The sequence below is a fragment of the Trematomus bernacchii genome, unplaced genomic scaffold (genome assembly GCF_902827165.1).
Source record: "Trematomus bernacchii unplaced genomic scaffold, fTreBer1.1, whole genome shotgun sequence".
NCBI lineage: Eukaryota > Metazoa > Chordata > Actinopteri > Perciformes > Nototheniidae > Trematomus > Trematomus bernacchii.
In genome coordinates, this window is record NW_022987662.1 from 3,800,462 (window position 1) to 3,823,582 (window position 23,121).

The following is a 23,121-nucleotide window of genomic DNA, read 5'->3' on the forward strand; positions in this document are numbered from 1 at the left end:
TCAAATTACCTTCTTGGATTACTAAAGTTTTGTTGAATCTTATCCTATTTTACAGTTGTACATGTATATTTTGTGTTTAAATGAATGAATATGACATAGTGCACACAGGTCTGTTATTGAAATAGCAATTGCTTATACAATCGCTCTCTGTCACACACACACAGACGCACAGACACACACCGTCCACCGGCACATGAATGACCTCCCTCCTCCAGCACCCCCCACCCCCACAGTTGGTAGCGTCCGGGACGGAGCATCATGGCGATTGACGGTAAGAACTCGGTCTCAGGTGTCCTGCGGGACTCGTGTAAAACTTTGCTCGGGGCAGAATAAAAACGCTGTTAGAAAAAAAAAAATCACTTGGTAGGTTAGGAAGGCTGTCATTTTGTTACCGGCTTCGTTTTTAAAATCCCGCCGTGAGTTCCGCAGTGCTCCGGAGCCGTGGCTGGGACAGCTAGCAGCATCACCCGCGCTGCTGCAGGAATGTTATGATCCCTTCATGGGATGCATGCTCTACGAGTGAAAGTGGACGCATATAGTCCCTCTGCTTTGTGTCATGAATGCGCAAAATATTCGATTAAGACACTCGTGAAATATGAAATCATTTAAATATTTATGTTTGTCTTAAACCGAAAATCACAGCAGGCTGCTTAGCATCACCTGACAACAACTTTGTTTTGTAACCGTTAAAGATCTACATCACCTGGCGGATTAATATGGAACGTTAAAAAATAACGTTTGAGTTCGAAAACCTGCTGATAGATAACCGTTAATATTGTGGGTGCATCATTGTCTGTATACATCAATGGGATGTTGATATTACTACAATTCATGAGTAACGTGTACAACATATGATGTGTAGCCTACACAATGACGACAGGTCAGATATCTCCTGCAGGTTTTATGTAAAATGATGGGAACACTGAGCAGTGACAAAAACGATGCAGTCATTGAAGAGTACAGGCGCGTGCCTTGGTCCTGTCCCGTAATGTGGGCACTATTGTGTCACGTGCAGCCATGCGTGCAGCAGCAGTGTTTGTTGATACACCAGCAGAGCGAGAAAGAGGGGTTACGGCTTCTTCATGAAGACATATCAGCGGTGACTCACCAGTGGCACAGGGAATATAGGCTATCTCTGCAATTCATATTTTGTAATCAATCTTATATTATTCATACAGCAGTGGTTCATTCTTACAAATCGCAATACATGCAGCTTAGGCAGTTCTCTGTCTATGCAATCCCATGCAACTACTCAGCTAACAATTATACCTTACAAAGTTTATAATGTTCACTGTCTTGGAGTGACATTGTTGGAAATGTGTCAATTGAAGGATATGTTTTTTTTTTTTAGATCACACTAAAGTGTTGTACTGGACTGCAATATGCTGAGGAGAGTCCGTTACATTTGCATACATGACAGGGTTACAGTATTATGCGACACATCTTATTACAATGTAGACCAGTACAACATCTGATAAACACCTCCATGACAGTGTCAACACAAATCTAACGTCCATACAAGTAGACTTCATGACAGAAGCCTTGTTTCGAATTACATTAAACTGTACAGGTTTGCCAAATAGATGGGACAGTGAGGGTATATATTAATCCAAACTATTTCGATCTGTTTTAAATATGTCCTAAAACATCTTAAAACAAGTATTCAGTCAACCATTATGTAGCCCTTAGATTTATCTTGTACAAACTATTCTATAACTAGCAGTTTAAAAAATATGTATAAATCAAATTATTCTAAGGGATATAAGCTGTTCCTGGTATATTCTCCACAGGTCCTTGGCTGAGAAACAGTTGAAAACCTGTGCTTTATACAACTGAAGATTAAGGCAGTTAAAATACTTTTCCTAAAAAGCCTTACTTTTAGTTTTAGGAATATCAGTGACCGATGTATTACTGATTGCTACATTTGGCCACCTTTTGTCTCAGCAAGAACAGCCAACAGAGGTATTCTGTATCATTAAATTAATTGATACTTGTGTCTGAGCTTCCTCCTCTCTGGCACCGAAATTTCACCTCAGAACATTTTCAGTATCCAATCCCCGAAGTAGGGAAATTACACATTAAGTCCATTGATTGTTGGTTGGAACTAGGCCGATTTGAACTGAGTTCTGGGGACATTAGGGAAAGAAAATACCCACATTTAAAATAATACTTGGAAGATATTAGAGTGTTTTCAGTTCTGCCTTTCTGCTGTTTTCATGTACTTTTAAAATAGAACAAATTGGTTCTTCAGTCAAAGAAAAGGAAAAGGAAATTATTTCTGACCATCTTTTATTGCATAAAAGGCATACATAAAAAACAAAGATAGTTCAAGGGAGGTATTCTGCTGTTTCTCTGAAGTAATTTAAATTAAAGTAATTAAGAGCCACATTTATACAGCAGAGATCTGCTTCTGCCTCACAGTAGATACCTGAATCATTAAGTGCTAAGGTGGTGTTGAGCCGAGAGAGATAACGTGTGAAGGGGTATGTGTGTGTGTGTGTGTATAAGCCTTTGAGTGTTTGAATGTGAGGAGGGGTGATACAAGTGTCTGTATCCTTTATTAAGTTAAGCCTCAGGAGGATTGTGAAGGAAATCGTGACATGAAAATAGTAAAACCTCAAAATATTTCTGTATAATGTAAAAGGATCTGAATAATTGGTGATAATTAGGTGAGATATGCCTTAAACTGATGATATATTCATAGTAACAGTGTTCAAACTGGTTCAAGCATCGAGGTCACCGAGTTCATGACCCCGCTTATTTTAATCTAAGACTTTAAAGAGGCCCTTTTATGCTCGTTTACAGGTTTATAATTGTATTTTTTGCATCTACTGTGACACGTTTACATGCTTTAATGTTTAGAAAGGGCTGTGCTGCACCTCTTTTCACCCTCTGTCTGAAACCAGAGCCCAGTCTGCTCTGATTGGTTGGCTGGCTGGCTCGATTGTGATTGGCCTACCGCTTATAGATGTCCCAGCCCTTATCCTAGTAAACCTACTTGGTAATAAAACCAATTCTGATTCTGAAATCTTCTAACTTAACTCACATTAAACAGTGAATACAAAATATTCAACTATTAGTTTTTAGCTAGGCCCCTCAAACATGCATATACAAATATTCTACTATCACAAAATACCTCCTTGTTATGGCGCATTCATATTAATGTGATGTTCTTGCATACCCATTTGAATGTGAGTTTTTCTTCTCAGTTCTTTCCAGCTAATCAGTTTTATTCAAAGCACCATCTGCCAGCTTCACTAACCTGAGGCAATGAACATATGTTTCTACAGTACATGGAATCATCTCTATAACCTTTGACTCCCAACTTTTCTTTCTCTCTCCCAGGAGGGGGGAGGAACTGTGGTGTTCACGAGCTCATCTGTGCAAGAAAAGGTAAAGCCATGTTCACAACCGAGCATTGCACTTGTGTGTCTGCATTAAAAGGATGGTTCAGATAGTTTGAAGCAGCTCTGTAGGAGGTACTTATCCATAGTCAGCGTATTACTGTACCTGCAGGGGATAGATGTTGTAACGCTTTCAGTTTGCAGAAACAGACCAAAGTAACAACACAGATGCTAGGCAATGTACTGTGGACGGGGGCAGCAGCAGAATGTAATTTAGCCACCTAAAAGAAACAATATTAGTGGAACTGTATGTTATATTTAGAATATTAACATTTAAACACCAAAGTCCCAGAAAAAACACTAACAAACTGACCTATCATGGCAAGGGTAGACCAGCACTTCACAACTTCAGTTTCCTATACAAAAAATGACAGTTTAACAGCAAGGTAAAGCTATACAAATATATTAATTATAGCATACTTAAATTGATATATATTATTTTAAGATGGGCCTTTATTTTTAAAATATGTTTTGCTGCTGTCCCATTACTTTACATATGTGCTGGTACTCAAGTCAAATTCAACTTTAATGTCAATCTTACTCAGTTTGTGTTTACAGACAGAGAGATCAAAATGACATTTCCAACAATCCCGAATGTAAAATTATACAATATACAGATATGTATAAAATATGTATATCCTATATACACAATCAACAGACACATTTACACATATGCACACATTAAGATAAAAAAACACAATCAATATATACAAAATAACAGTCACTTCAATATCAATATCTTTGGTGCAAGATTGTCCATAAAATGTGCATTTATTGCAGATTGTCCATAGCAGCGTAAAAAAAGTGTGTGTGGGGAGTTATAGTCCATGGGGGCTCCTGTCTGCTTCTCCAAACTGGTGGCTTGCTTATCGCCATCTACCCTAGAAAATACACAGACTGTGGATAAGTACCTCATTAATCCCTGCTTCAAACAACAAGAACTAGTATCACTTTATGTGTGTGTTTGTTTTGATCCCGAGCATAATGCTGTGCATGCTTTGTAGCACTTCACAACATGACTTCAAAAGTAAAACAATTGCTATATCCAGTGTGAGGTTTGGTGGAAACAAAGTGTTTCTCGATAAACTACTGAAAGCATAATGACCGCCTGTGAATTATGCACGCCGTATCAAGTTTTGGTTTACTTCAGCAAAAGGCAGCAGCTGTGTTCATGATTTATTCAGCATCAAGGTTTTGTTTCGTATCAGAAGTCCATGTGTAAGCAACATTTCCAGATTGCCTACCTACTTTTTTTAAACAAGCACACCCTATAAACTCAAACAAAGTTAAACATGCACTGATCCAAAAGCTTCAAAGTTGGATAAGTAAATAGATTTATAAATGAATGGATAATTTATGCCCACAATGAGGATACATGTATTGCAAAGACGTATAACAACAGTCATTTGTTTCCCTTCTTTTTATGTCAGAAAAACGATTTATCCTAATGAACTCAAGTTTCTCTGAGGGTATTGTTCATTGCTTGTTTGCACTTTGAATGGTTCAGTTGCTGTGTTTGTTGTTTGTTCGTCAGCTTGCTGAAGTCATTACCTGGTAGAAAAAGAGCAGATTGAATCCTGAGGCTCAGTTCAGAATCCTGAGTTCAGCATCAGATCACACGCCATGAAAAATCAACATATTTACTCAGTTATGTTTTCTTGTTCATTCTGTTCAGACAGAGAGAAAGGAAAGTGGCTGAGGGAAAAAAAGAAAACGACTTCAATGTGCTCTGCTTTAAAGAAAAATATAAGTCTTTCTTGATAATGATGGGTTTTATAGCAGAGAAATAACTGATTGATGGTTGAGCTGCTTGCTATGACTCAATTTGCCAGTGTGCATGGATGGAGGCTTCAGGTTACCTCAGGTTACCTAAATTATTCAGCTCTTGTTGACATTTACAGAGCAGGGCCACGTATGAAGTGTCTTCACACTCAGGGCCACGAGTTGATCATTTTGACAAGCCGCCGCTGTTCCCGATGGCCGCCGAGGTCATTCTGGCTCAATCACCACCACCGTCTGCAGTGAGAGTTGATACGCAAGCCTGGAAAGTGCTGGCACGAACTTAAGTGTGAGGGATTTATTACATGTCGGATTACTTCAGAGCAGGACAACTTTGTTTTTCCCCCTCTTCTTAGATCTTTTACTCTCTATAGCAGCAGAATAGTGCTTTTTGGGAACAGCTGGTATTAAAGAGGATATTCATTTAGTGAAGGTAAGCTCCTGCCGCCACATCGCCTCTCACTTATCTCACTCTCTCTCCTACTTCTCTTGCCATTCTTGGGAGTTTAGCATTCATCACTTTGGCAGTTCTGCGGCAGCACTAGTTATCAGGCTGCAGTGGTCTCTGCCTGTTGCCATGGTGAAACAAGTCCATAAATTCAATCTGTAGTCGGGAGGGGTGAGAAACTATGACTCTTATGTTTCTCTCCTGCTTTCTCATTTGTGCTCTCCGGGAAATCCAATTTAATCAGTGACAGGTGATGGTTGTTTTTTAAATGAGCCCCGGCTATAAAACACATGCTACAACATTTGGCCTGCATTACCATTGCTTTTTTAAAATATATATATGCTATTATAGGACTTACACATAATTTGATAATCGAGTTGTCAGCTGCATATTTTCTTAAATCGGTCAATTCACTGTATCTATTAAACGTCAAACATTTTTACCTAACTTTTACCAACTTATGTTACCTAAACCCAGATTTATGTTTTCTTTTAATACTATGATTATGAATTTTCAACACATAAGACAAAAAATGACAGCAAATCCTCACAACTGCCAGGGGACTGAGGAGAAAAATAAGCTTTGAGCTACTGTATGATGTTGTCAATGTTACTGTAATTAAATGATTATGGATTGTGATCCCTGTCAAATTAACTTCTAAATAACTCAAACGAAGAAGCTGGGACTTGGACATTTCTGGTAGTTTTGCTTAAAAATTTAAATTCTGATTCAAAGAACGATGCAAATAAATATCACTATCATTTTTTTCTAGCGTATCCTGGAACAAAACTAATGTAGCAATGACAACTCTCGGCCTTGGAAGTAACTAAGTCTTTCTTGCGGCAAGTAAGCTAATTAGCTGAACATGCTATCTTCTGCGGCCTATTGTAGAGCACACAAACACACTTGAATCCAATTGTTAGAGCTTTTATTCTTTGGTTTTGGTCCACCAAAGCACTGTGGAGATGTATAGCACTCCTACAGTTGCTAAGCTACGATTAGAACATGGTTGCTCAGGGGACAGGTTTAGTAAACAGTCAATAATAAACACCTGTGTGGGCGTTCAAAGCCTTCAAGATTGGTGACCCTAATAAAATACTGAGGGATTCATTGTTGAAAATGTCAACTGGGATCATAAAAACTGGTGTTAAAAAACCAGACACCACATATTATGGGTATTCATTTTACAAGCTGCCCTTTCCACTGGGGCATTTGGTCTTTAGAAATATCGTTCATGCTTCATTATCCATAAAACTTCCCCTTTTCTCCAGCTATTGCGATGTGGTGTGTCTGCGTTTTAACACATGAAGTGCAGGCCCGGTGCGGTTTGGCTGGTTTAGTCCACATTTCATTCAGATACAGCTCCTTTGAGGCTCTCATAAAAATAGCACATCAGCAGCGCAGAGCAGCATGGTTACATGCAGTATGGTTGGCCTACATACACTGCTGTAGACTGTGTGGTGCCTTTGAAGTGGAACAACCACTGATTGTTTAGAAACACAATATGCTCCACTGACAGGGCAAGATTTAAGGAGTTTGATTCCAAAATAAGATGCTTATCAGAAAGATGTACTTTTTTTTTTACTTTAAACTTGAAGCCATCTGTGTTTGTTTTTATTAACAGCCATTTCTCTTAAAGGTGGGGTAGGTACTTTTGGAGAAACCAGCTCGAGATCGCTAGAATTTGAAAATACACAGCTGGAAATAATCTGCCACTTCCTTACAGAGCCCCTCCTCCAACACACACGAACGCGCACATGACCAATGAGGGCACGAGATAAGTTTGTGCACAGATGGAAGGCTGACAGGCAAGTAGGCCATCCAGTTATTTTAGCCGGGCCGGCTAAAATGATTGGTCGTGCTTTTTACAGTATTATGGCTTCCACAGATGACATTTTTGTATGGATTTTTTGTGAAAGCACTTAAAATATTCATTGCTTTCGGGATGTTAAGAGCATTCCATGGAATATAACAAAAAGTGTATCTTGAGCCGGTTTCTCAAACTTACCTACCCCACCTTTAAGAACACGAGAAATGTAACTGTTACATATCTCCATAATCAGTATTATGTTTGTCTAATTTGTATATTATCTTTTTTTCCTGTCTGTCTTTCCTTTTCTCCCCCCCCCCCCGCCTCTCTCTCGTTTCCTCCTCAGTCTCTCCTGAGCTTCTGGGTGTCCTGTCTTCCATTACAGCCTTCATGGCGTTGATGGCTCTGTTTTTTCTTTACCTCAGCAACAAGCTGTCAGTGGCGAGTCCTGACGACCTGTCACATCTCAACGGGTTAAAGAACAGACATCCAGGTACTCATCACACACACAGACCAACCACAGTGGCTGCATTTACACACACATTAAGATGGTAATTCAGTTATTTTGTGCAAAACATGTCCTCTTCCAAAGAAAAACTGAAGATGTACAGACCAGGGAGCTGGAGGAATAAGATCAGGAACAAAACCAGGACCTCAGGGAAAACAGACGGGAACATAGCCGACGGACTGAAAAAGGAACGCAGGCAGGCATATATAGTGACATGACTAATTACATTAACAAGAAACAGCTGAGGGCAAGTAAAGGCACAGGGGAAGCAAGGAGCTCACACACAGGTGGAAAGAATCAGGGCAATTACAAAGGCGGCAAAAAACACAAAGACAGGAATTAAAAGCAGACAAGGCAAACATTTAAATTGCATTTCAAAATAAAACAGGAAACATCAAACACAAAAAGATCATGACAAGCAAATCACTTTATTTCTTATTCAGTTGCGTCATCAGAGCACCACCGTAAGGTCCCCATCCTTTCAGAGAGGAAAATAAAATAAGCTCCAGTTGTGTAGGGGTAAAGGCAATAAGATCCAATCCAATACGCACATAAAGAAGTGGGTTTTGACACTTTTGTTATTGTACTTTTGCGTGCAATGTGTCCCAATAGTGGTTTCATATTTGTTTGTATGCTGAGCAGCTGTATAGTTTTCCTGAATAAGCCAAGATGTGTGAAAAGCTAAATCAGAATTATAAATGAATCGCGAATGTTTTTGTGATTCATTCATAATTCAGATTAAGTTTTTATGAACAAACACGATTCATTTTAGAGCCACTGTTAGTGTTGTTGTTGCAGGTGGTTTGCATATCTACAGTAGGCCTACAAATAATGCAGTATCAATATTAATGTATCTGTTTCCATAACAGACCAGCTGCTACGTGTTGACAATCAATAACCTTGTGATCACAAAGTGTGTTGCTATTCGATAAACCCCAAAAGATTGATATACAGGATCAGAAATGAGAATATATCTGCAAGGTACACTGTACCGGTAAGATAGCTCTTGCTTCAAAAAATGTATAACAATCTTAGGAGTAGGGCTGTGCGATTATGGCAAAAATCATAATCACGATTATTTTGGTCAATAATTGATATCACGATTATTAAATACGATTATTCATTGACTTTGAAAACATCCATTTATTGAACTTTAAAACAAATACAAATAATAATTTGAACAGTATCTTTTTAATTGTTGATTACCCTGAACGTATAATTCAACTGAAAAACCAATACTAAAATAAATGATACATTTATATTTACATTTAAATAAATAATATCAAAAATAATAAATACCAATAAACAAGATCAACAAATATTTTGGAGCACACTTCAACAAGCTACTAAACATATGTAAATATGATAAATACAAATAAATTAGACTAAAATAAATTAGATCAAATATGTTGCAGTGCACTGTCACAACCTAGCAAAGCAAAATAATCGTTTTTTTTCGATTATGTTGTTTTCGTAATTGTGGCAGGCCAAAATCGTAATTGCGATTAAAATACGATTAATTGCACAGCCCTAGTTAGGAGTATTGTTTAGTATGTACGTGTTGATCTCAGCTCACATTGTGATGCTGGCCCCACACCCTGCTAACAACCACATGTCCTATCAGCGCTCTGATGAGATAATCTAGCGTCCTGCGTCCCCGGCTGAGAGATGGCCTTCTTCAAGAGTTTCCAGCAGAACCTCCCCACTGTCAACATTTCCTCCCTCTTGGACTCGGTCACCAGCCGCGTGGACGACCTGGCCACGGCCGTCAGCGACGCCACGTACGCCGTCAGCGACCAGCTCACCGAGCAGGTCACCACCATCATCAACAAGGTGGACGATGGGGAGAACAACGGGCAGGAGTCGGGTCAGACTTCCACAGCACAGGAAGGAAGAAGCAAGGCCAGCAGCACCGGATCAAAGACCAACCAATCCGGGGAAACCAACGAGGCTGAGTCCGCTCCGAACCAGCCGGAGTGGGAATGGAGGGACGGATGCTGGCGAGTTAAAAGGACAGAAGCCGAGTTAGAAGAGGAAGGGAAGAGGAAGAATGAGGAGAAGGAGCAGCAGGAGAAGAAAGAGCAGAGGAGGAGAGAACGGAGAGAAAAGCAGCTGGAGAAAGAAGCCAAGGCACAGAAAGACAAAGAGGAATCCCAAGATGGAGAGCAAGAGGAGGATGCTTTAGAGAAAACTGATTGTGGACAAATCAGAAATGGGAGTGATGGCGGAGACAACTCCATCGATCAGAAAAAAGAGAATGACTGTGAAGACTCACCTCGTCCTCAACAGAGAAAGCAAACAGAAGACGGAGAAGAAGAGAAGGAGGTGGCGGACAGCCTTGAGAGAGAGGGAGATGACGAGGACGAAGCTGAAGTGACCAAGTCTTCAACAACTGGGAAAAAGAAGAAGTCAGACAAGAAGAAGAAGAAGAAAAAACTGAAAGATGATGGGAGGAATTCAGACGAAGCCTCGGATGTGGAGAAAAAGAAGGGGAAAGGGAAGAAGAGCAAGAAGAACAAGAAAGCAAGCAAAGGTTAGATGGTGTGCTGCTTCTATTTCACCGCCTCCGTTTCTTCTTCTCAAACTAAATACTTGGATTCTTAACCTGAAGTTCTTACCCTGAAATCCACTTTTCCAGCGTGCTGAGTGCCAGTTTCAGCATCGTCGTTCCTGTCTCCTGCATTTATTTCAACATTGCAAACATTGTGTTTTGTGAGAGAGAAATGTAATGTTTGAACAAGAGTCTCCGTGTTTTCTGTCCAGAGGGAGTTTTATCAGACAGCGAGGAGGAGAAAGGCCCCGAGGACGCGGCTCCACGGAACAAGACTTCAGCGTGGAGCAACAAGAGCAAACAGTCCACAGAGCAGGGGGGCTACAGCAGTGAAGCCTCCAGCGGACGAGGTGAGAGGGGGACAACATGGTATTTCACTTGAGGAGCACATACGGTGAAGAACCTAAAACACATAAAAGTCACACTACATAAGAGACACACTGCTTATGTATTAAATAACAAATAAAGAAAACCATTAAGGACTGCAAACATATAACACATAAAGATAGTTTAATTCTGGGGGCAGTGATATACCACAATAAGAAATATAAAAACAGATGTGACACTATTATGTTACGGCCCGTCCACACAGCGGCGCTGGAAGCTTCTTCCAACGCTTCTGCCCATGCACTTTCATTTCATTTCATTTCAATCTCTATTTCGAACAGATTAAAAAATATAACAAATGTGAAAAACAGAATACCGTATTGTTAAAATACAGTATTTATCCACATTCACGATAATATTTATATATTCAACAAAAAAAGTCTTCATATTAATAATAATAATAATAATTTTTAAAAATCATATGTGTCCGAAAGGGAATTCCCACCCCTTACTTGATCAATGATTGTCCTTTAAGTCATTATGCAAGTTATTCCTACTTACATTTACATTTATACATACATATACAATAATTTCTCATCTTCAGTCACCTCTCTTCATTCTCATAAGTTTTCCAAAAAAGTGTTTGAATGGGGTGACGTCACTTTTCGCCGAACTGCATTGTGGGAAGCAGAGCGGAGCTTTCCTGGCGTTTCAGGCTGCAAAAGTTGAGCAATGTTCAACTTTTGAAGCTTCTGAAGCTTTCGGTGGAAGCGTCAGCCAATCAAATCATATGCCAGTACAAGCTCTAGCCAATCAAACCGCTGCTTGTGTGTCAGGGGCGGGAGATTCATGTGATTGGTTGTTGGTCGAGCTTCAGACACGCCCACCGGCAAGCTTTTTCCAAAGCCGCTGTGTGGATGGGCCGTTACTCTAATCAATATTTTCACATTGTGGTAAATACCCTTATTTAATTTCTTGCAGTGAGATAGAGGAGAAGAGTTATACCATATGTCAAGGGATGTTTGACTATTCCATTGTCTATGTTTCCAACAAACATACATGAGTTGATTTGTAGTTGCTGCATCATTACGTTAAATTACATAAACCATTAAAACTTTGGAGAATTAACAATAAAAACGATTGTTTGAGTTTGATTCATCTAGGCTGTATTAGCTCAAAAAGATGGGCTCACCCATGTGTGCGGCACAGTTTAAGAGGTTAACCTGACTCTGTGGTGGACTGTATGTTGCATACATAATGAATGTCTCCACAGAGCACAATACATCTCGGGTAACACCGCTCTCTCGTATCCCGTTACTCCCCCCTGTCCCCTCTCTCTCTGTCACTGTCCTAAAAGCAGCCAACAGCATCCAGAGAATAAAGAAGAACTCGTCCCTCGGCGAGCCCCGGCCTCCTCCCTACCAGGACGAGGGCTCGGGGGGGCGCGTGTCCTCTCGATCACGGTCAGAGCGAGGGGTCCGCAGGGGGTCTTCGGCGCAGCGCTGCGACAGCCCCCGCTCCAGTGAGGCCAGCGCTGACCAGGACACTGAGAGCTACCTCAACAAAAACTGTGAGGAGGACATCCCCAGTGACAGCACGGCTGTTCTGGGACCAGAGGTGAGGCCAACGCTCTCTGTGCCTTTAAAGGTCACCTATTATGCAAAATCACTTTTTCATGTCTCTTATACATAAACATGTGTCCCCTCTGTGGAAAGAGATTCTGAAAGTTTCAGGAAAAAAGATTCTCTCACTTTTTGTCCTGATCCATTTATATAAAAACCTGTCTGAAAATGAGCTGATCAGATTTTGGCCACTTTATGATGTCATAACGATTGTTTGGCTTGTGTAACCATTAGCCAATCACCAACCAAGGTAACCCCCTCCCACCTTATCACCTGAATCTCCCCCTAGAGCAGTGGTTCTCAACTGGTCAGGCCTCGGGACCCACTTTTTACTTGGTCAATACATCGCGACCCAACATTTTGAAGCACTCAAATCTATTCAACAAAAAATCGTGCTGTAATATATACGCTTTTGAGCATACAATATTAATAAAAGTGAAGTACAGTGCATATATCCCTTATATCCCTTCACAGAACTAAAGTATGCTTTTAAAAAAGGTTTAATGAGATGATGGAATCAAAGCTGAACTATATAAAAAGGCACACATGCTGAAACCCAACCCAAGCAGGGGGGTCTGGGGGGATTCTCCCCCAGGAGATTTTTAGAAATACTAACATAAACTACGCATTCTGGTACACTCTGAGAAGAAAATCGGGCCTTCAAAATAAAAGTTTGACTTTTTCCCCCCAAAAAAAAAATTTCCAATTTTTTTTTTTCAACTTTTTTTTCTTCACTCACACATCCGCGACCCACTCGAAACGGGTCCGCGACCCACTTTTGGGTCGCGACCCACCAGTTGAGAACCACTGCCCTAGAGCACCATTGTGTTCTTTTTAACCAAATATCTCTCATGCGGCTTTCACACCAGCGCTTTTCCCTTTCTAACTCCTAGCTAGAGCTTTTCTGGTTCAGCTCCGGTTTCCCTTTTCTGCTCCCGCTCTGTTCACACTGCTCAGAGCCCGACTGGTGCTGCCGCTGCTGCGTCATGACGTCACCGTTTACATCGCTGATTTGCTCCCCAACGGCGCTCACAACAACAACAACGGGGGACTGTGTCGGGTCGATGATCGTGTTGCTTTTAATCATACGAAGCCAGATTAAATTAAATAACGACTTCTCCAACCTTATACTTTTCTCCAGAGTGCCGTGGTTCATTGTTTATTAATGTGTTTCAGCGGCATTTACCGACCGCTGCAGTGCTGGCTGCTCTTCCACAGGAGTTTATTCTCCCGTTAGCTCCGGGTTAGCTCACACGGCTCTAAAGTATTCACTGTCTGACTGTCACACAAGCAGCTGATACATATCCCCAGTTCCCCTTAAGTGAATGTGTGTCAGTCTGAATTGACGCTGTTTGGCATCACAATGCTGTTATGAAAGTTTCTCTGGTATAAAATGGGTGATGTTAGCATAGCAACCGAAGCTAAACTGACTACTTGCGATTGCTATCCTATTGTGGCATAAGCCTAAGCCGTTTTCTACAGGCACATTTTACCAGCGTATTTTTCATTATGATTCTACTTGTGATAGTCGGACATGACAACCTGTGCAGCCCATGTATTGATTCCATCCGATAGCTCAACCCAGTCTCACGGCATTTCGTGTTATTAGTCACAAAATTAATTTAATCTATTGATTCGTGTTCACCAACACGATTTTCACATTTTTTTCGTGTCACACAGAACGATTTTAAATGCAATGTATTTCTATTGGTAGTATGTTTCGTGCCTGCAACACGTCTTTTTGTCCGGTCGGGTCTTGGAAGACCAGAAGCTGTGTGGTTCATAAAAACATGTTCTTACTCAATATCTTACCCTAAGCCTAACCCTATCCCTTTTATTTTAAATTGTATAATGTCTGAGTTTTTTTGCCGTCAGTGAGGAAAAGAAATGGCTCAGAGCCTCAGAATACTGAAATCTGTATTTTATGTCATCTTTTTTTCCTTCTAATTTGTTATTATTTGGTGCAGGCACGAAACATACTACCAATATAAATACATTGCTTCTAAAATCGTTCTGTGTCAGAATACTTAAATCTGTATTTTTTTTAATGTGTTTTTCCTTCTAATTTGTTATTATTTACATTGCTTTTAAAATCGTTCTGTGTGACACGAAAAAAATGGCGAAATCGTGTTGGTGAACACGAATCAATAGATTAATTTCGTGACTATAACACGAAATGCCGTGAGACTGTGTTGGATAGCTGCTATAATACAAAACAAAACGTCTGCCTGCTCTCCACAATGATCAATAACAGCGAACGGATGGTCAAAGTAAGGTACAAATAAACAGAATCACACGAAGCCTGGTTAGTGTTGCCTGACTTTATAAAGTGTGTTTTTTTTTATAAGTGTGTGGTTGCCTTCTAGTCACTTTGCTCAGCGCTACTGCTTGTAGGCAGGCATGACGAGACTCTTCAGTCGACCCATGTTCAGGGGAGGTGGGTTTAGTTTCCTGCACGCCTCGACGCAAGAGAGATGTAAGCGACGCCGCCTCTTAGCTCCAGAGTCTTGCTTCTAGACCGACAATTTTTTGGAGCTGGAAACGAACTGGATTCCGGAGCTAAGAGGCGGCGCCGCTGAGGTGTGAACAGGAAAAACCGGTACTTTTCAGGCTCCAGCTCCGAGCCGGCGCTGAAAACGCGTTGGTGTGAAAGGGGCATCAGAGGGGCGTGGGGAGTGGCTCCTTATTTTCATCTAAAGTAACAGACAGAGAATCAGCACTTTTGAAACAGGGCTGAAACAGAGGGGATTATGGGATGCTGCAATGATCTGTTTGGTGTTTGGAGCCAAACACTTCAGAGACATGTTTTATATATATCTGAGACCTATAATATATTGATGAAAAACAGTGTAATAGGGGACCTTTAAGCAGCACATTACACCTCTTTTAATGGTAGTAATATATTGTATATTTACCCCTTTACCTGCCCTGTAGTTCACCATGACTGAAGTGTTAAAAGCCCTTCTTATTGCCAGCTTATAACATATTTATGTTAAGACCACTACTGTAATTACATGGTTTGTTTACTGTTAAAATGTTACTTAGGTTACAGTGTCAGTTACAGTTCAGGTCATCTCAACATAAGGAGATGGGGGATGAGGGGTGCATCAGCATGTTTCCACAGAATAGCTTAGTGTCAAATCTGACTCCTAAGTATCATTATATATTTTATATCTTTCAGAAGTGCATCTTGAAACTTGTTATTATTTAGAAAATAAAAAACAGCTAAAAACAGATTCTTATAGGGCTAAAAATCCCCTAATTTGCTCTTTAACTTTTTCTGACCTCTACTTCTCGCAAACAGTGCTGAACTCATATGTTTTGCATCAGGGAACACAAGAGCTTTTGAATGTGGGAGAAAAATATGTCAGATCCGTCTTTTTTTTAAATGTATTATAGAGGAAATCCATAAAAACCTACAAGCCTTAAACAGAAAGAAAGTATCAAAAATAGTTTGAGTCTTTTTTGTGACAATGTTATCTCACCTCTTATGTAAAGATATTTGAGTGACATACAGTAAGTAGATGATCTGACCTTATACTATTCAGGAAGAGGAGGATGATAATACAGGTGCCTCCAACCTCTTTTATTCTAACCGTGTCTTTACTACTCCTCTGATTCTCTCATTCACTCAGGACGGCTCCGGTCCTCACCTCCCCACCGCCTACGAGCCGGAGCCATTCGCCAAATACGGCACCCTGGACGTGGCCTTCGAGTACGACTCCGGGGAGCAGTGGTTGGCCGTCACGGTCACCGCGGCGACAGACATCCCCGCTCTGAAACAGACGGGAAACATCGCCTGGCAGGTCCACCTCGTCCTGCTGCCCACCAAGAAGCAGCGAGCCAAGACGGGCGTGCAGAAGGGGCCGTGTCCCATCTTCACGGAAACATTTAAGTTCTCCAGGGTGGAGCAGGACGCCCTCGGGGACTACGCCGTGCGCTTCCGCCTGTACAGCATCAGGAGGATGAAAAAGGAGAAGGTCCTGGGGGAGAAGGTTTTCTACCTGACTAAGCTCAACCTGCAGGGGAAGATCGCGCTGCCCGTCACCCTGGAGCAGGGCTCTGAGCTCACGGTGAGAACACTTTGTACATTTCTATCCAGGCACAGTTTTATCTGAAGCACTGGGATTTAGTTTGACAACGAACATCCCAACTGAAGACCTGAGAATATATTGAATTTCTATCAATCCTTTTCTTATTTTCTCATTAGTCAATTCATTTTTGGATCTATAAAACGATGAAACTGTGAAAAATACTCAGTGGATTTTCTAAGAGCCCAATGTGACGTCTTAAGATGTTTTTTGTTCCACCAACAGTCCAATTAACAATCAATATAACGTAAGACAAGCAGGAGGAGAACGGAGTGGAACCAACCAATGTTGGGCATTTTTGCGTTATCAAAATAGTTGCTGTTTCTACATTTATTAGTCAACTAATCATAAGTTGTAAATGAGTCTTCTCATTATTTAAACAAGGTTCAGTTCTCGTGTTAAATATTCGGGGCTTCATTTCATCAGTCATTGCTACATTTCACTGCAATGACTCCTTTACCCAGAATGTCAGCGATAGAGATCAGTAAATTAAGGACTGGGTCAAGGTGGCAGAGATAAATGTAACGTCAGGGGATCGACACATTCTTTGCGATTAATTCTGAAGAGAACATAAATATCTGTACCAAATGTCATGATAGTTTATCCAATAATTCTCTGTAGAAATGTTATTTAAAGCCCCAAATGGTGGCACGGGAAGCACAATTAGAGGATTAGAAACATCTGTAGGGTTTAGAAGCAAATTCTGTACAAAACTGTCATGGTAATAAATCTCGATATTTCTGTGTGAATGAAAGTGTTGGAACGCCTGACCTCCGTTACTAGAACGAAGCTGCTATTTAGGCTAATAGGTTCTTTGTTAGCCTGGTTGAAACGCCAAATGAAAAAGACTTACTTTAACATACTGTAAAAATATCCCACTGATGCCTTCTGTCTACTCCTGAGTAACTCCTGGTGTGTGTGTGTGTGTGTGTGTGTGTGTGTGTGTGTGTGTGTGTGTGTGTGTGTGTGTGTGTGTGTGTGTGTGTGTGTGTGTGTGTGTGTGTGTGTGTGTGTGTGTGTGTGTGTGTGTGTGTGTGTGTGTGTGTGTGTGTGTGTGTGTGTGTGTGTGTGTGTGTGTGTGTGTGTGTGTGTGTGTGTGTGTGTGTGTTTGATGTTACCAGGGTTGTGGCTCTGTGGTGAGCGTGTCTCGCAGCGCAGGAGCTCTGTCCTATCGCTCCACTGAAGACTCCTCCCTGCCGGAGCTCCTGCTGGGTCTGCTCTACAACTCTGCCACGGGACAGTTATCTGCTGAGGTCGTCCAGGGAAGCCACTTCAAAACCCCGGCGTCGGAAAAACCCGTCAGTACGTACAAAAGCTTCCACGTTAAACCTTTTACTCTGTGTCAACTTCCTTTCTTTAAAATGTAATGTTGCTTCCCCAAAGTGTGCAGATCACACTCAGCAATTGTTTGGCAAAACAGATGGGCAAGACTCCCAGCAGCATGTTAAAAAAAAACAAATTACCACCATTACATTTTGTAATGTTTCCCGGCAACAACAACAACAACTGCTTTTTAAGAACCAAAGTGCTTAAAGCCATACTGCTGAAACAATCGCTGTGTGTCAGAGTTCCCATGAAGCTGACCTTGTGGTGTATCTCCATCTTTAAACTGTTTCCTCTCTTTCTTCCTTCTAACTGTGTGTGCCGTGGTGTGTGTGCCACAGACGGTCTGTTCTGTTGTGTTAAACACTTTGTTGGGGGGCAGCTTTATGTCATGAGAGGTAAGTCAGCAGTGAATTACTTGTAGATTAATCATGGTTAGACATATGTGAACGGTATATGTTCAGGTTTTGTTCTAAAAAGGTTTAAGGGCTTGAAAACTGTCCACAGTGATATATCAAATCAAATCAAATCAAGTTTTATTTATATAGCACATTTTTAAACGATTTTTGGTCGAGCCAAAGTGCTGTACATATAATAAAATACCCTACAGTAAAGACACTTTACAGCAAATACAACTGTATATATGTTGATTGTTAGAGTAACAAGGACAATCATTTTGAAAGGAAAGTATGTGGATTTGTTTAAAATGTTACTGTTAATGCTGTAAGCACCACAATAGAAATGGAAAAGACAGAGATATCTAAACAATCTGGCAAATAAAGTTAACTCTGTTTTCATAGGTACCAACATGGGTAATTGATAAATATATTTTTTTTAAACCGACTCTTTAAAAAAAGTATGAGACCTCCCCTCAGGCAAAGCTTGGAAAAAGAAACCTCCTCACCCATCCAGAGCTTACTTCTTAACTACATTTTTGGTTGCCTATGGGACCGTGACTATGTTATTGGACCCTATACATACTCAACAATTGAGGCAAAACAGCCTAATATTGCTGTTTGAATGATCTCTACACTACATGTCATACATTAAAAAAAAAGGTAATTTACTAGTTTCTGATCCTTGGAAGGTGGGAGAAACTTCCCCAAAACGGATCTATCTCTGGGTTATCTCTTAAACCTAATCACATTTAGGGTCATTTTGATTATTTTTGGATAGTTTATGTAATATTTTTGCTTCTCTGACACTGTCTGGAGACCCCCTGGGGAGACCTGTCTTACACTTTGAAAACTCTTGATTAAATCACAAGATATTAAATCAATATTTAAACCCTCTGCCTCAGTTTGTTGCAGTACTGATATCCCTCCACTGGATGGCTCTCTCTGCCCGCTCTCTTTCAGACACCTACGTGAAGCTGACCATGCTGGACTCCAAGGGGAAGGAGATGTCCAAGTGTAAGACTGCCGTGTGCCGCGGGCAGCCCAACCCCACCTACAAGGAGACCTTCCTGTTCCAGGTGGCGCTCTTCCAGCTGTCCGAGGTGTCTCTGGTGCTGTCGGTGTTCTGCCGGCGGAGCAGCATGAGGCCCAGGGAGCGGCTGGGCTGCGTCTCCCTGGGCCTCAACAGCACCAGCGAGGACCAGCAGGCCCACTGGACAGAGATGAAGGAGGCGGAGGGGCAGCAGGTCTGCCACTGGCACACACTGACCAACACATAGGGGGCGGAAGATTCAAGAAGACTGAGATTTTACAACATACCCAGAGTTTCAGGGGGGGTAGCAGAAGCACCAGGAGGGATGTGTGTGTGTGTGCTGCGTACAGGTGTGCAGGGGTTCACTGCCAGAGACGGCATGAATACCCTTTAATCTGCCACAGACTTTTATTGGTGGAGGTGGAAGCTTCAGCGCCAGCCTTTTATTGACAGAGAAAAATGCAGAGGCAGGCAGACTGAGAATGAATGACATTATCATTACTGAACTTAAAAAAGGAGTGTTTTCTTTCAGTAATTCTGCCTACAGCAAGGTCTGCATGTAACTGTTTACAGGACACATTTTTCTGTCTCTGAATCTTGGACCAAAGAGCTCGGTCCATGACTAGCAGACTCCTCCCTGTCTCTTGTTCTTCTTCTCTGGATTTAAGCTGCCACCAGCATACCAGACATTTCTCTATCAGTCATAGCCATTGACAATAGAGAAGGCAATGAAAAGACTGTTACAAAAGGGCCTACAACATGCTGCAACTATGCTTACAAGCTATGCTGTGTACAGATTGTTTACATGACATTATGCAAGATCCATTTATCCTTTTCCCCTCTTTTATGTTTTTGGATTATCAGTCAAATGGTTTACTAGATGTATGTGTGTCTCTCTGGGGTTTGTGCTACACAAAGACACTTTATTATTTGATTATTTTTGGTGTTGCATAACTCGCTACACTATGCATCCAACTCCACTTTAAGCTAGAGGAGTGAAATTCTGTCTTCCGCTCGCTGAGTCTCTTTCAGAATTGGACACAGCCCTGCATGCCACTGTATCAAAGAGCAGCTTCCTTTCCTGTGTAGTACAGATTGAGCCTGTTTCACCATTCAGCCTTCTGACAACTCAGCCATGTTCATTCATGTAGAAACATGGTGCTTCCCGCTGAGGAGGGATATGCAAAAGCCTGCGCAGTCCAATAAACCTGGCTGCTTCTCTGCCGCTGACAGCAGTGAAGTGAGCCGGAGTGGCAGAATGAAATTACATTGAAAAGGAACATTTTCTGATTACAAGGGACTAGGAGATGGATAATTAAATAAAGGCGGAAATAAATTAAAACATTGTGCAGGAGTGTGAGGAATCTGGTTTTACATGCATCTGGAACAAAGCCAATTTCATTAGCTATGAGTCAGAAAATCCCCCCAAAAACCTCACTGAAGACTCCACAGCCACACCCCGAGTTTCAGGCAGAAGCATGAAGCCCTCCCTCTTCTCTCCTCTGGCTGAAGCTGAGGGGTGTGGGATGCATTTTTCTCGTCTCAGTGATGTCAGACCTGACCCCGTCCTCTGGGTTCGGCCCTGCAGCTACACTTCGCTCTGACAGTTCCTGCAGAGCCACATTTTCAATTTAATTCATTATAAGATACACACCAGATGTGTAGCATTCCTGAGAGATAAACAAATGGCTTTTGATTGCAGAGATGGGAATCACAGCCACTGGAGTGTTTTCATTAGAATGGCATTTTGTTCCAAGCACAATTTGTGCGTTACCAGCATTTACAATCCGTTAGTTCCACTTTTTGGGAAACGACTGACCAATCTCATGCCAGTATGATAAATATGAAGCTTATAGTTTGCTTACAGACAGCAGCTGGGTTATTTAGCATTAAGGAAACATTAGTCAACTATGGAAGCCCATTTCTGCCCAAAAAATACTTCAAAGATTATGAGATAGCTTCTTAAAATGACTTATCTCAGTAGCTATAAGCAGGGGGGATTTAAACATTATTACCAAACAATTTCTTTAAAAAGAAAACTCAGATTCCCTCTTCCTATCTTTAGGACATATCAAATACTCAACGTGCAGGAGTGTGTTTTGTAAAAGAACAAGGCTATACGTCAGATAATGTTTTCACAATGTTTTTATTTCCATTAATCTGGCCTTCAATGGTATGTCTGACTCGGTCATCACAGCTCAGGCAGCGCTGCAAGGGGCTGGAGGCGGACCCTCACCCTGGATCACACATAGTTTCACCCAACACCCAGCAGAGGGACCGCGGCCTTCAGGGGGAAAGTATCCTGCCCCGGGCCATGGAAAACCAGCTGTGCCACATATCCTAAAGGAGAGGGGGGAGGTACTGACTTCCAAAAAAATACCATCTAACCCCATTTATGCCCCAGGACCGGTTTAGGCAGCCAGGTAATTATGAGGCCCCCAGGAGCTGCAATAAAAGCGTTCAGGTGAGGTGGTTTTCCAAGTCTGGTGCAGCACGAGTGCACATTTCCATTTTAGACTGGTGTAATTAGGAATCTGGCTCTTTACCCTGTTTACCTAACATGCCTAATGTAATGGTTTTGAGGCAGCAGCAGCCACCTGGAGCAGGTAGAGATTTGGCTTCAAAGACACTTTATGACTGTGCTAGAAGCTTCTTTTCATTTTATGACATTCTGTTTCAAGTTGACCTTCCCAAGAACCAGGACATCTTGACGTCCATAAAACACTTTCCTGCCCGAGTGCTGCTCTCAGGTCTGTTAGGTTCCCCCTCAAGCATTAAGTGGCACAAGCTAGTTTTCCTTGGTAATGTAATACAGATATACGGCTAAGTCCTGTTGGGACTTCTTAAGGATAAGGAATAATGAACTACAATGTTTTGTTATTTTATTGAATGTGTCATCAGTTTAAAAAAATGTTTTTTAATAATATATTCAATAAATATACAGGAACCATGGACTTGTGAGAGTTTCTGTTTCATAAAAGCATCCTCACAGTTAGAATCTTATTTAGGGGAAAGCATCATTAATTTGTTTTTTTAAAAGGCATGTTTTTAGGTTAATGTTTTGTTCAGATTACACAATTAAAGTCTGATCAAATAAAGGACTTTGGATTTATAATACAGGATGGAAAGGGCTCCAATGGATCGCCTTCTGAACGTAAGTACCATGCAGAGTGGAAATGGATGTACCAGACTGCAACCACTCACACGCTGCACCGAAACAATGCTCTGAAGCAGCAGACATCGTACCTATTTGGCAAAGAAAACATTCATCAAGCAATGGTAAAAAACAAACACAGTGGAACCAATATGGCGACACTAAAGTGACGTTTCTGTCTGAGCCGGGAGCGATCTATACAGGAGGCATGAACATGGCGGGACATTTGTATTACATCTGTCGCAGCGCTATAACTGGAAATATATTAAAGAGAGTAGTTTGAAATGTTGGAAAACATGCTTATTTACGGTCTGGTGGAGAGTAAGATGATACTATTTATTAATTCAATAGGCTTACCTTTAGCCTGTTGCCAGGTAGCTTAGCAAAAAAAACAACAGCTAAACAGCTTGTCATGTTTACACCTTATGTTTTGTTTGGATTTAACAAAACATTAGTAAGTGCGCTTCAAAGATACTGATTTTGGTACGAGTTAAAGGTGGGGTAGGTCATTTTGGAGAAACCAGCTCGAGTGCGCTAGAATTTGAAAATACACAGCCGGAAAAAATCTGCCACTTCCTTACAGAGCCCCTCCTCCAACACACACGAACGCGCACATGACCAATGAGGGCACGAGATAAGTTTGTGCCCCGATGGAAGGCTGACAGGCAGGTAGGCC

General features: G+C 41.3%; 1 protein-coding gene across 3 annotated transcripts; it reads left to right on the forward strand.

Annotated features, from left to right (window-relative positions):
- The first annotated feature begins 145 nt into the window (after positions 1-145).
- Positions 146-23,053, forward strand: syt14b (synaptotagmin XIVb). Of its 3 annotated transcripts, XM_034135569.1 has the most exons (9): positions 146-271; positions 3,346-3,393; positions 7,788-7,934; positions 10,713-10,850; positions 12,188-12,444; positions 16,085-16,522; positions 17,662-17,842; positions 18,205-18,261; positions 19,222-23,053. In XM_034135569.1, exons 1-9 carry the CDS (start codon positions 259-261, stop codon positions 19,536-19,538), a joined length of 1,596 nt encoding a protein of 531 aa, XP_033991460.1. In that variant the 5' UTR covers positions 146-258; the 3' UTR covers positions 19,539-23,053. The 3 variants fall into 3 exon arrangements, with proteins under 3 accessions (XP_033991460.1, XP_033991458.1, XP_033991459.1); XM_034135567.1 differs by lacking the exon at positions 18,205-18,261 and having other exon boundaries at positions 12,185-12,444; XM_034135568.1 differs by lacking the exon at positions 18,205-18,261.
- Positions 23,054-23,121: the final 68 nt, after the last annotated feature.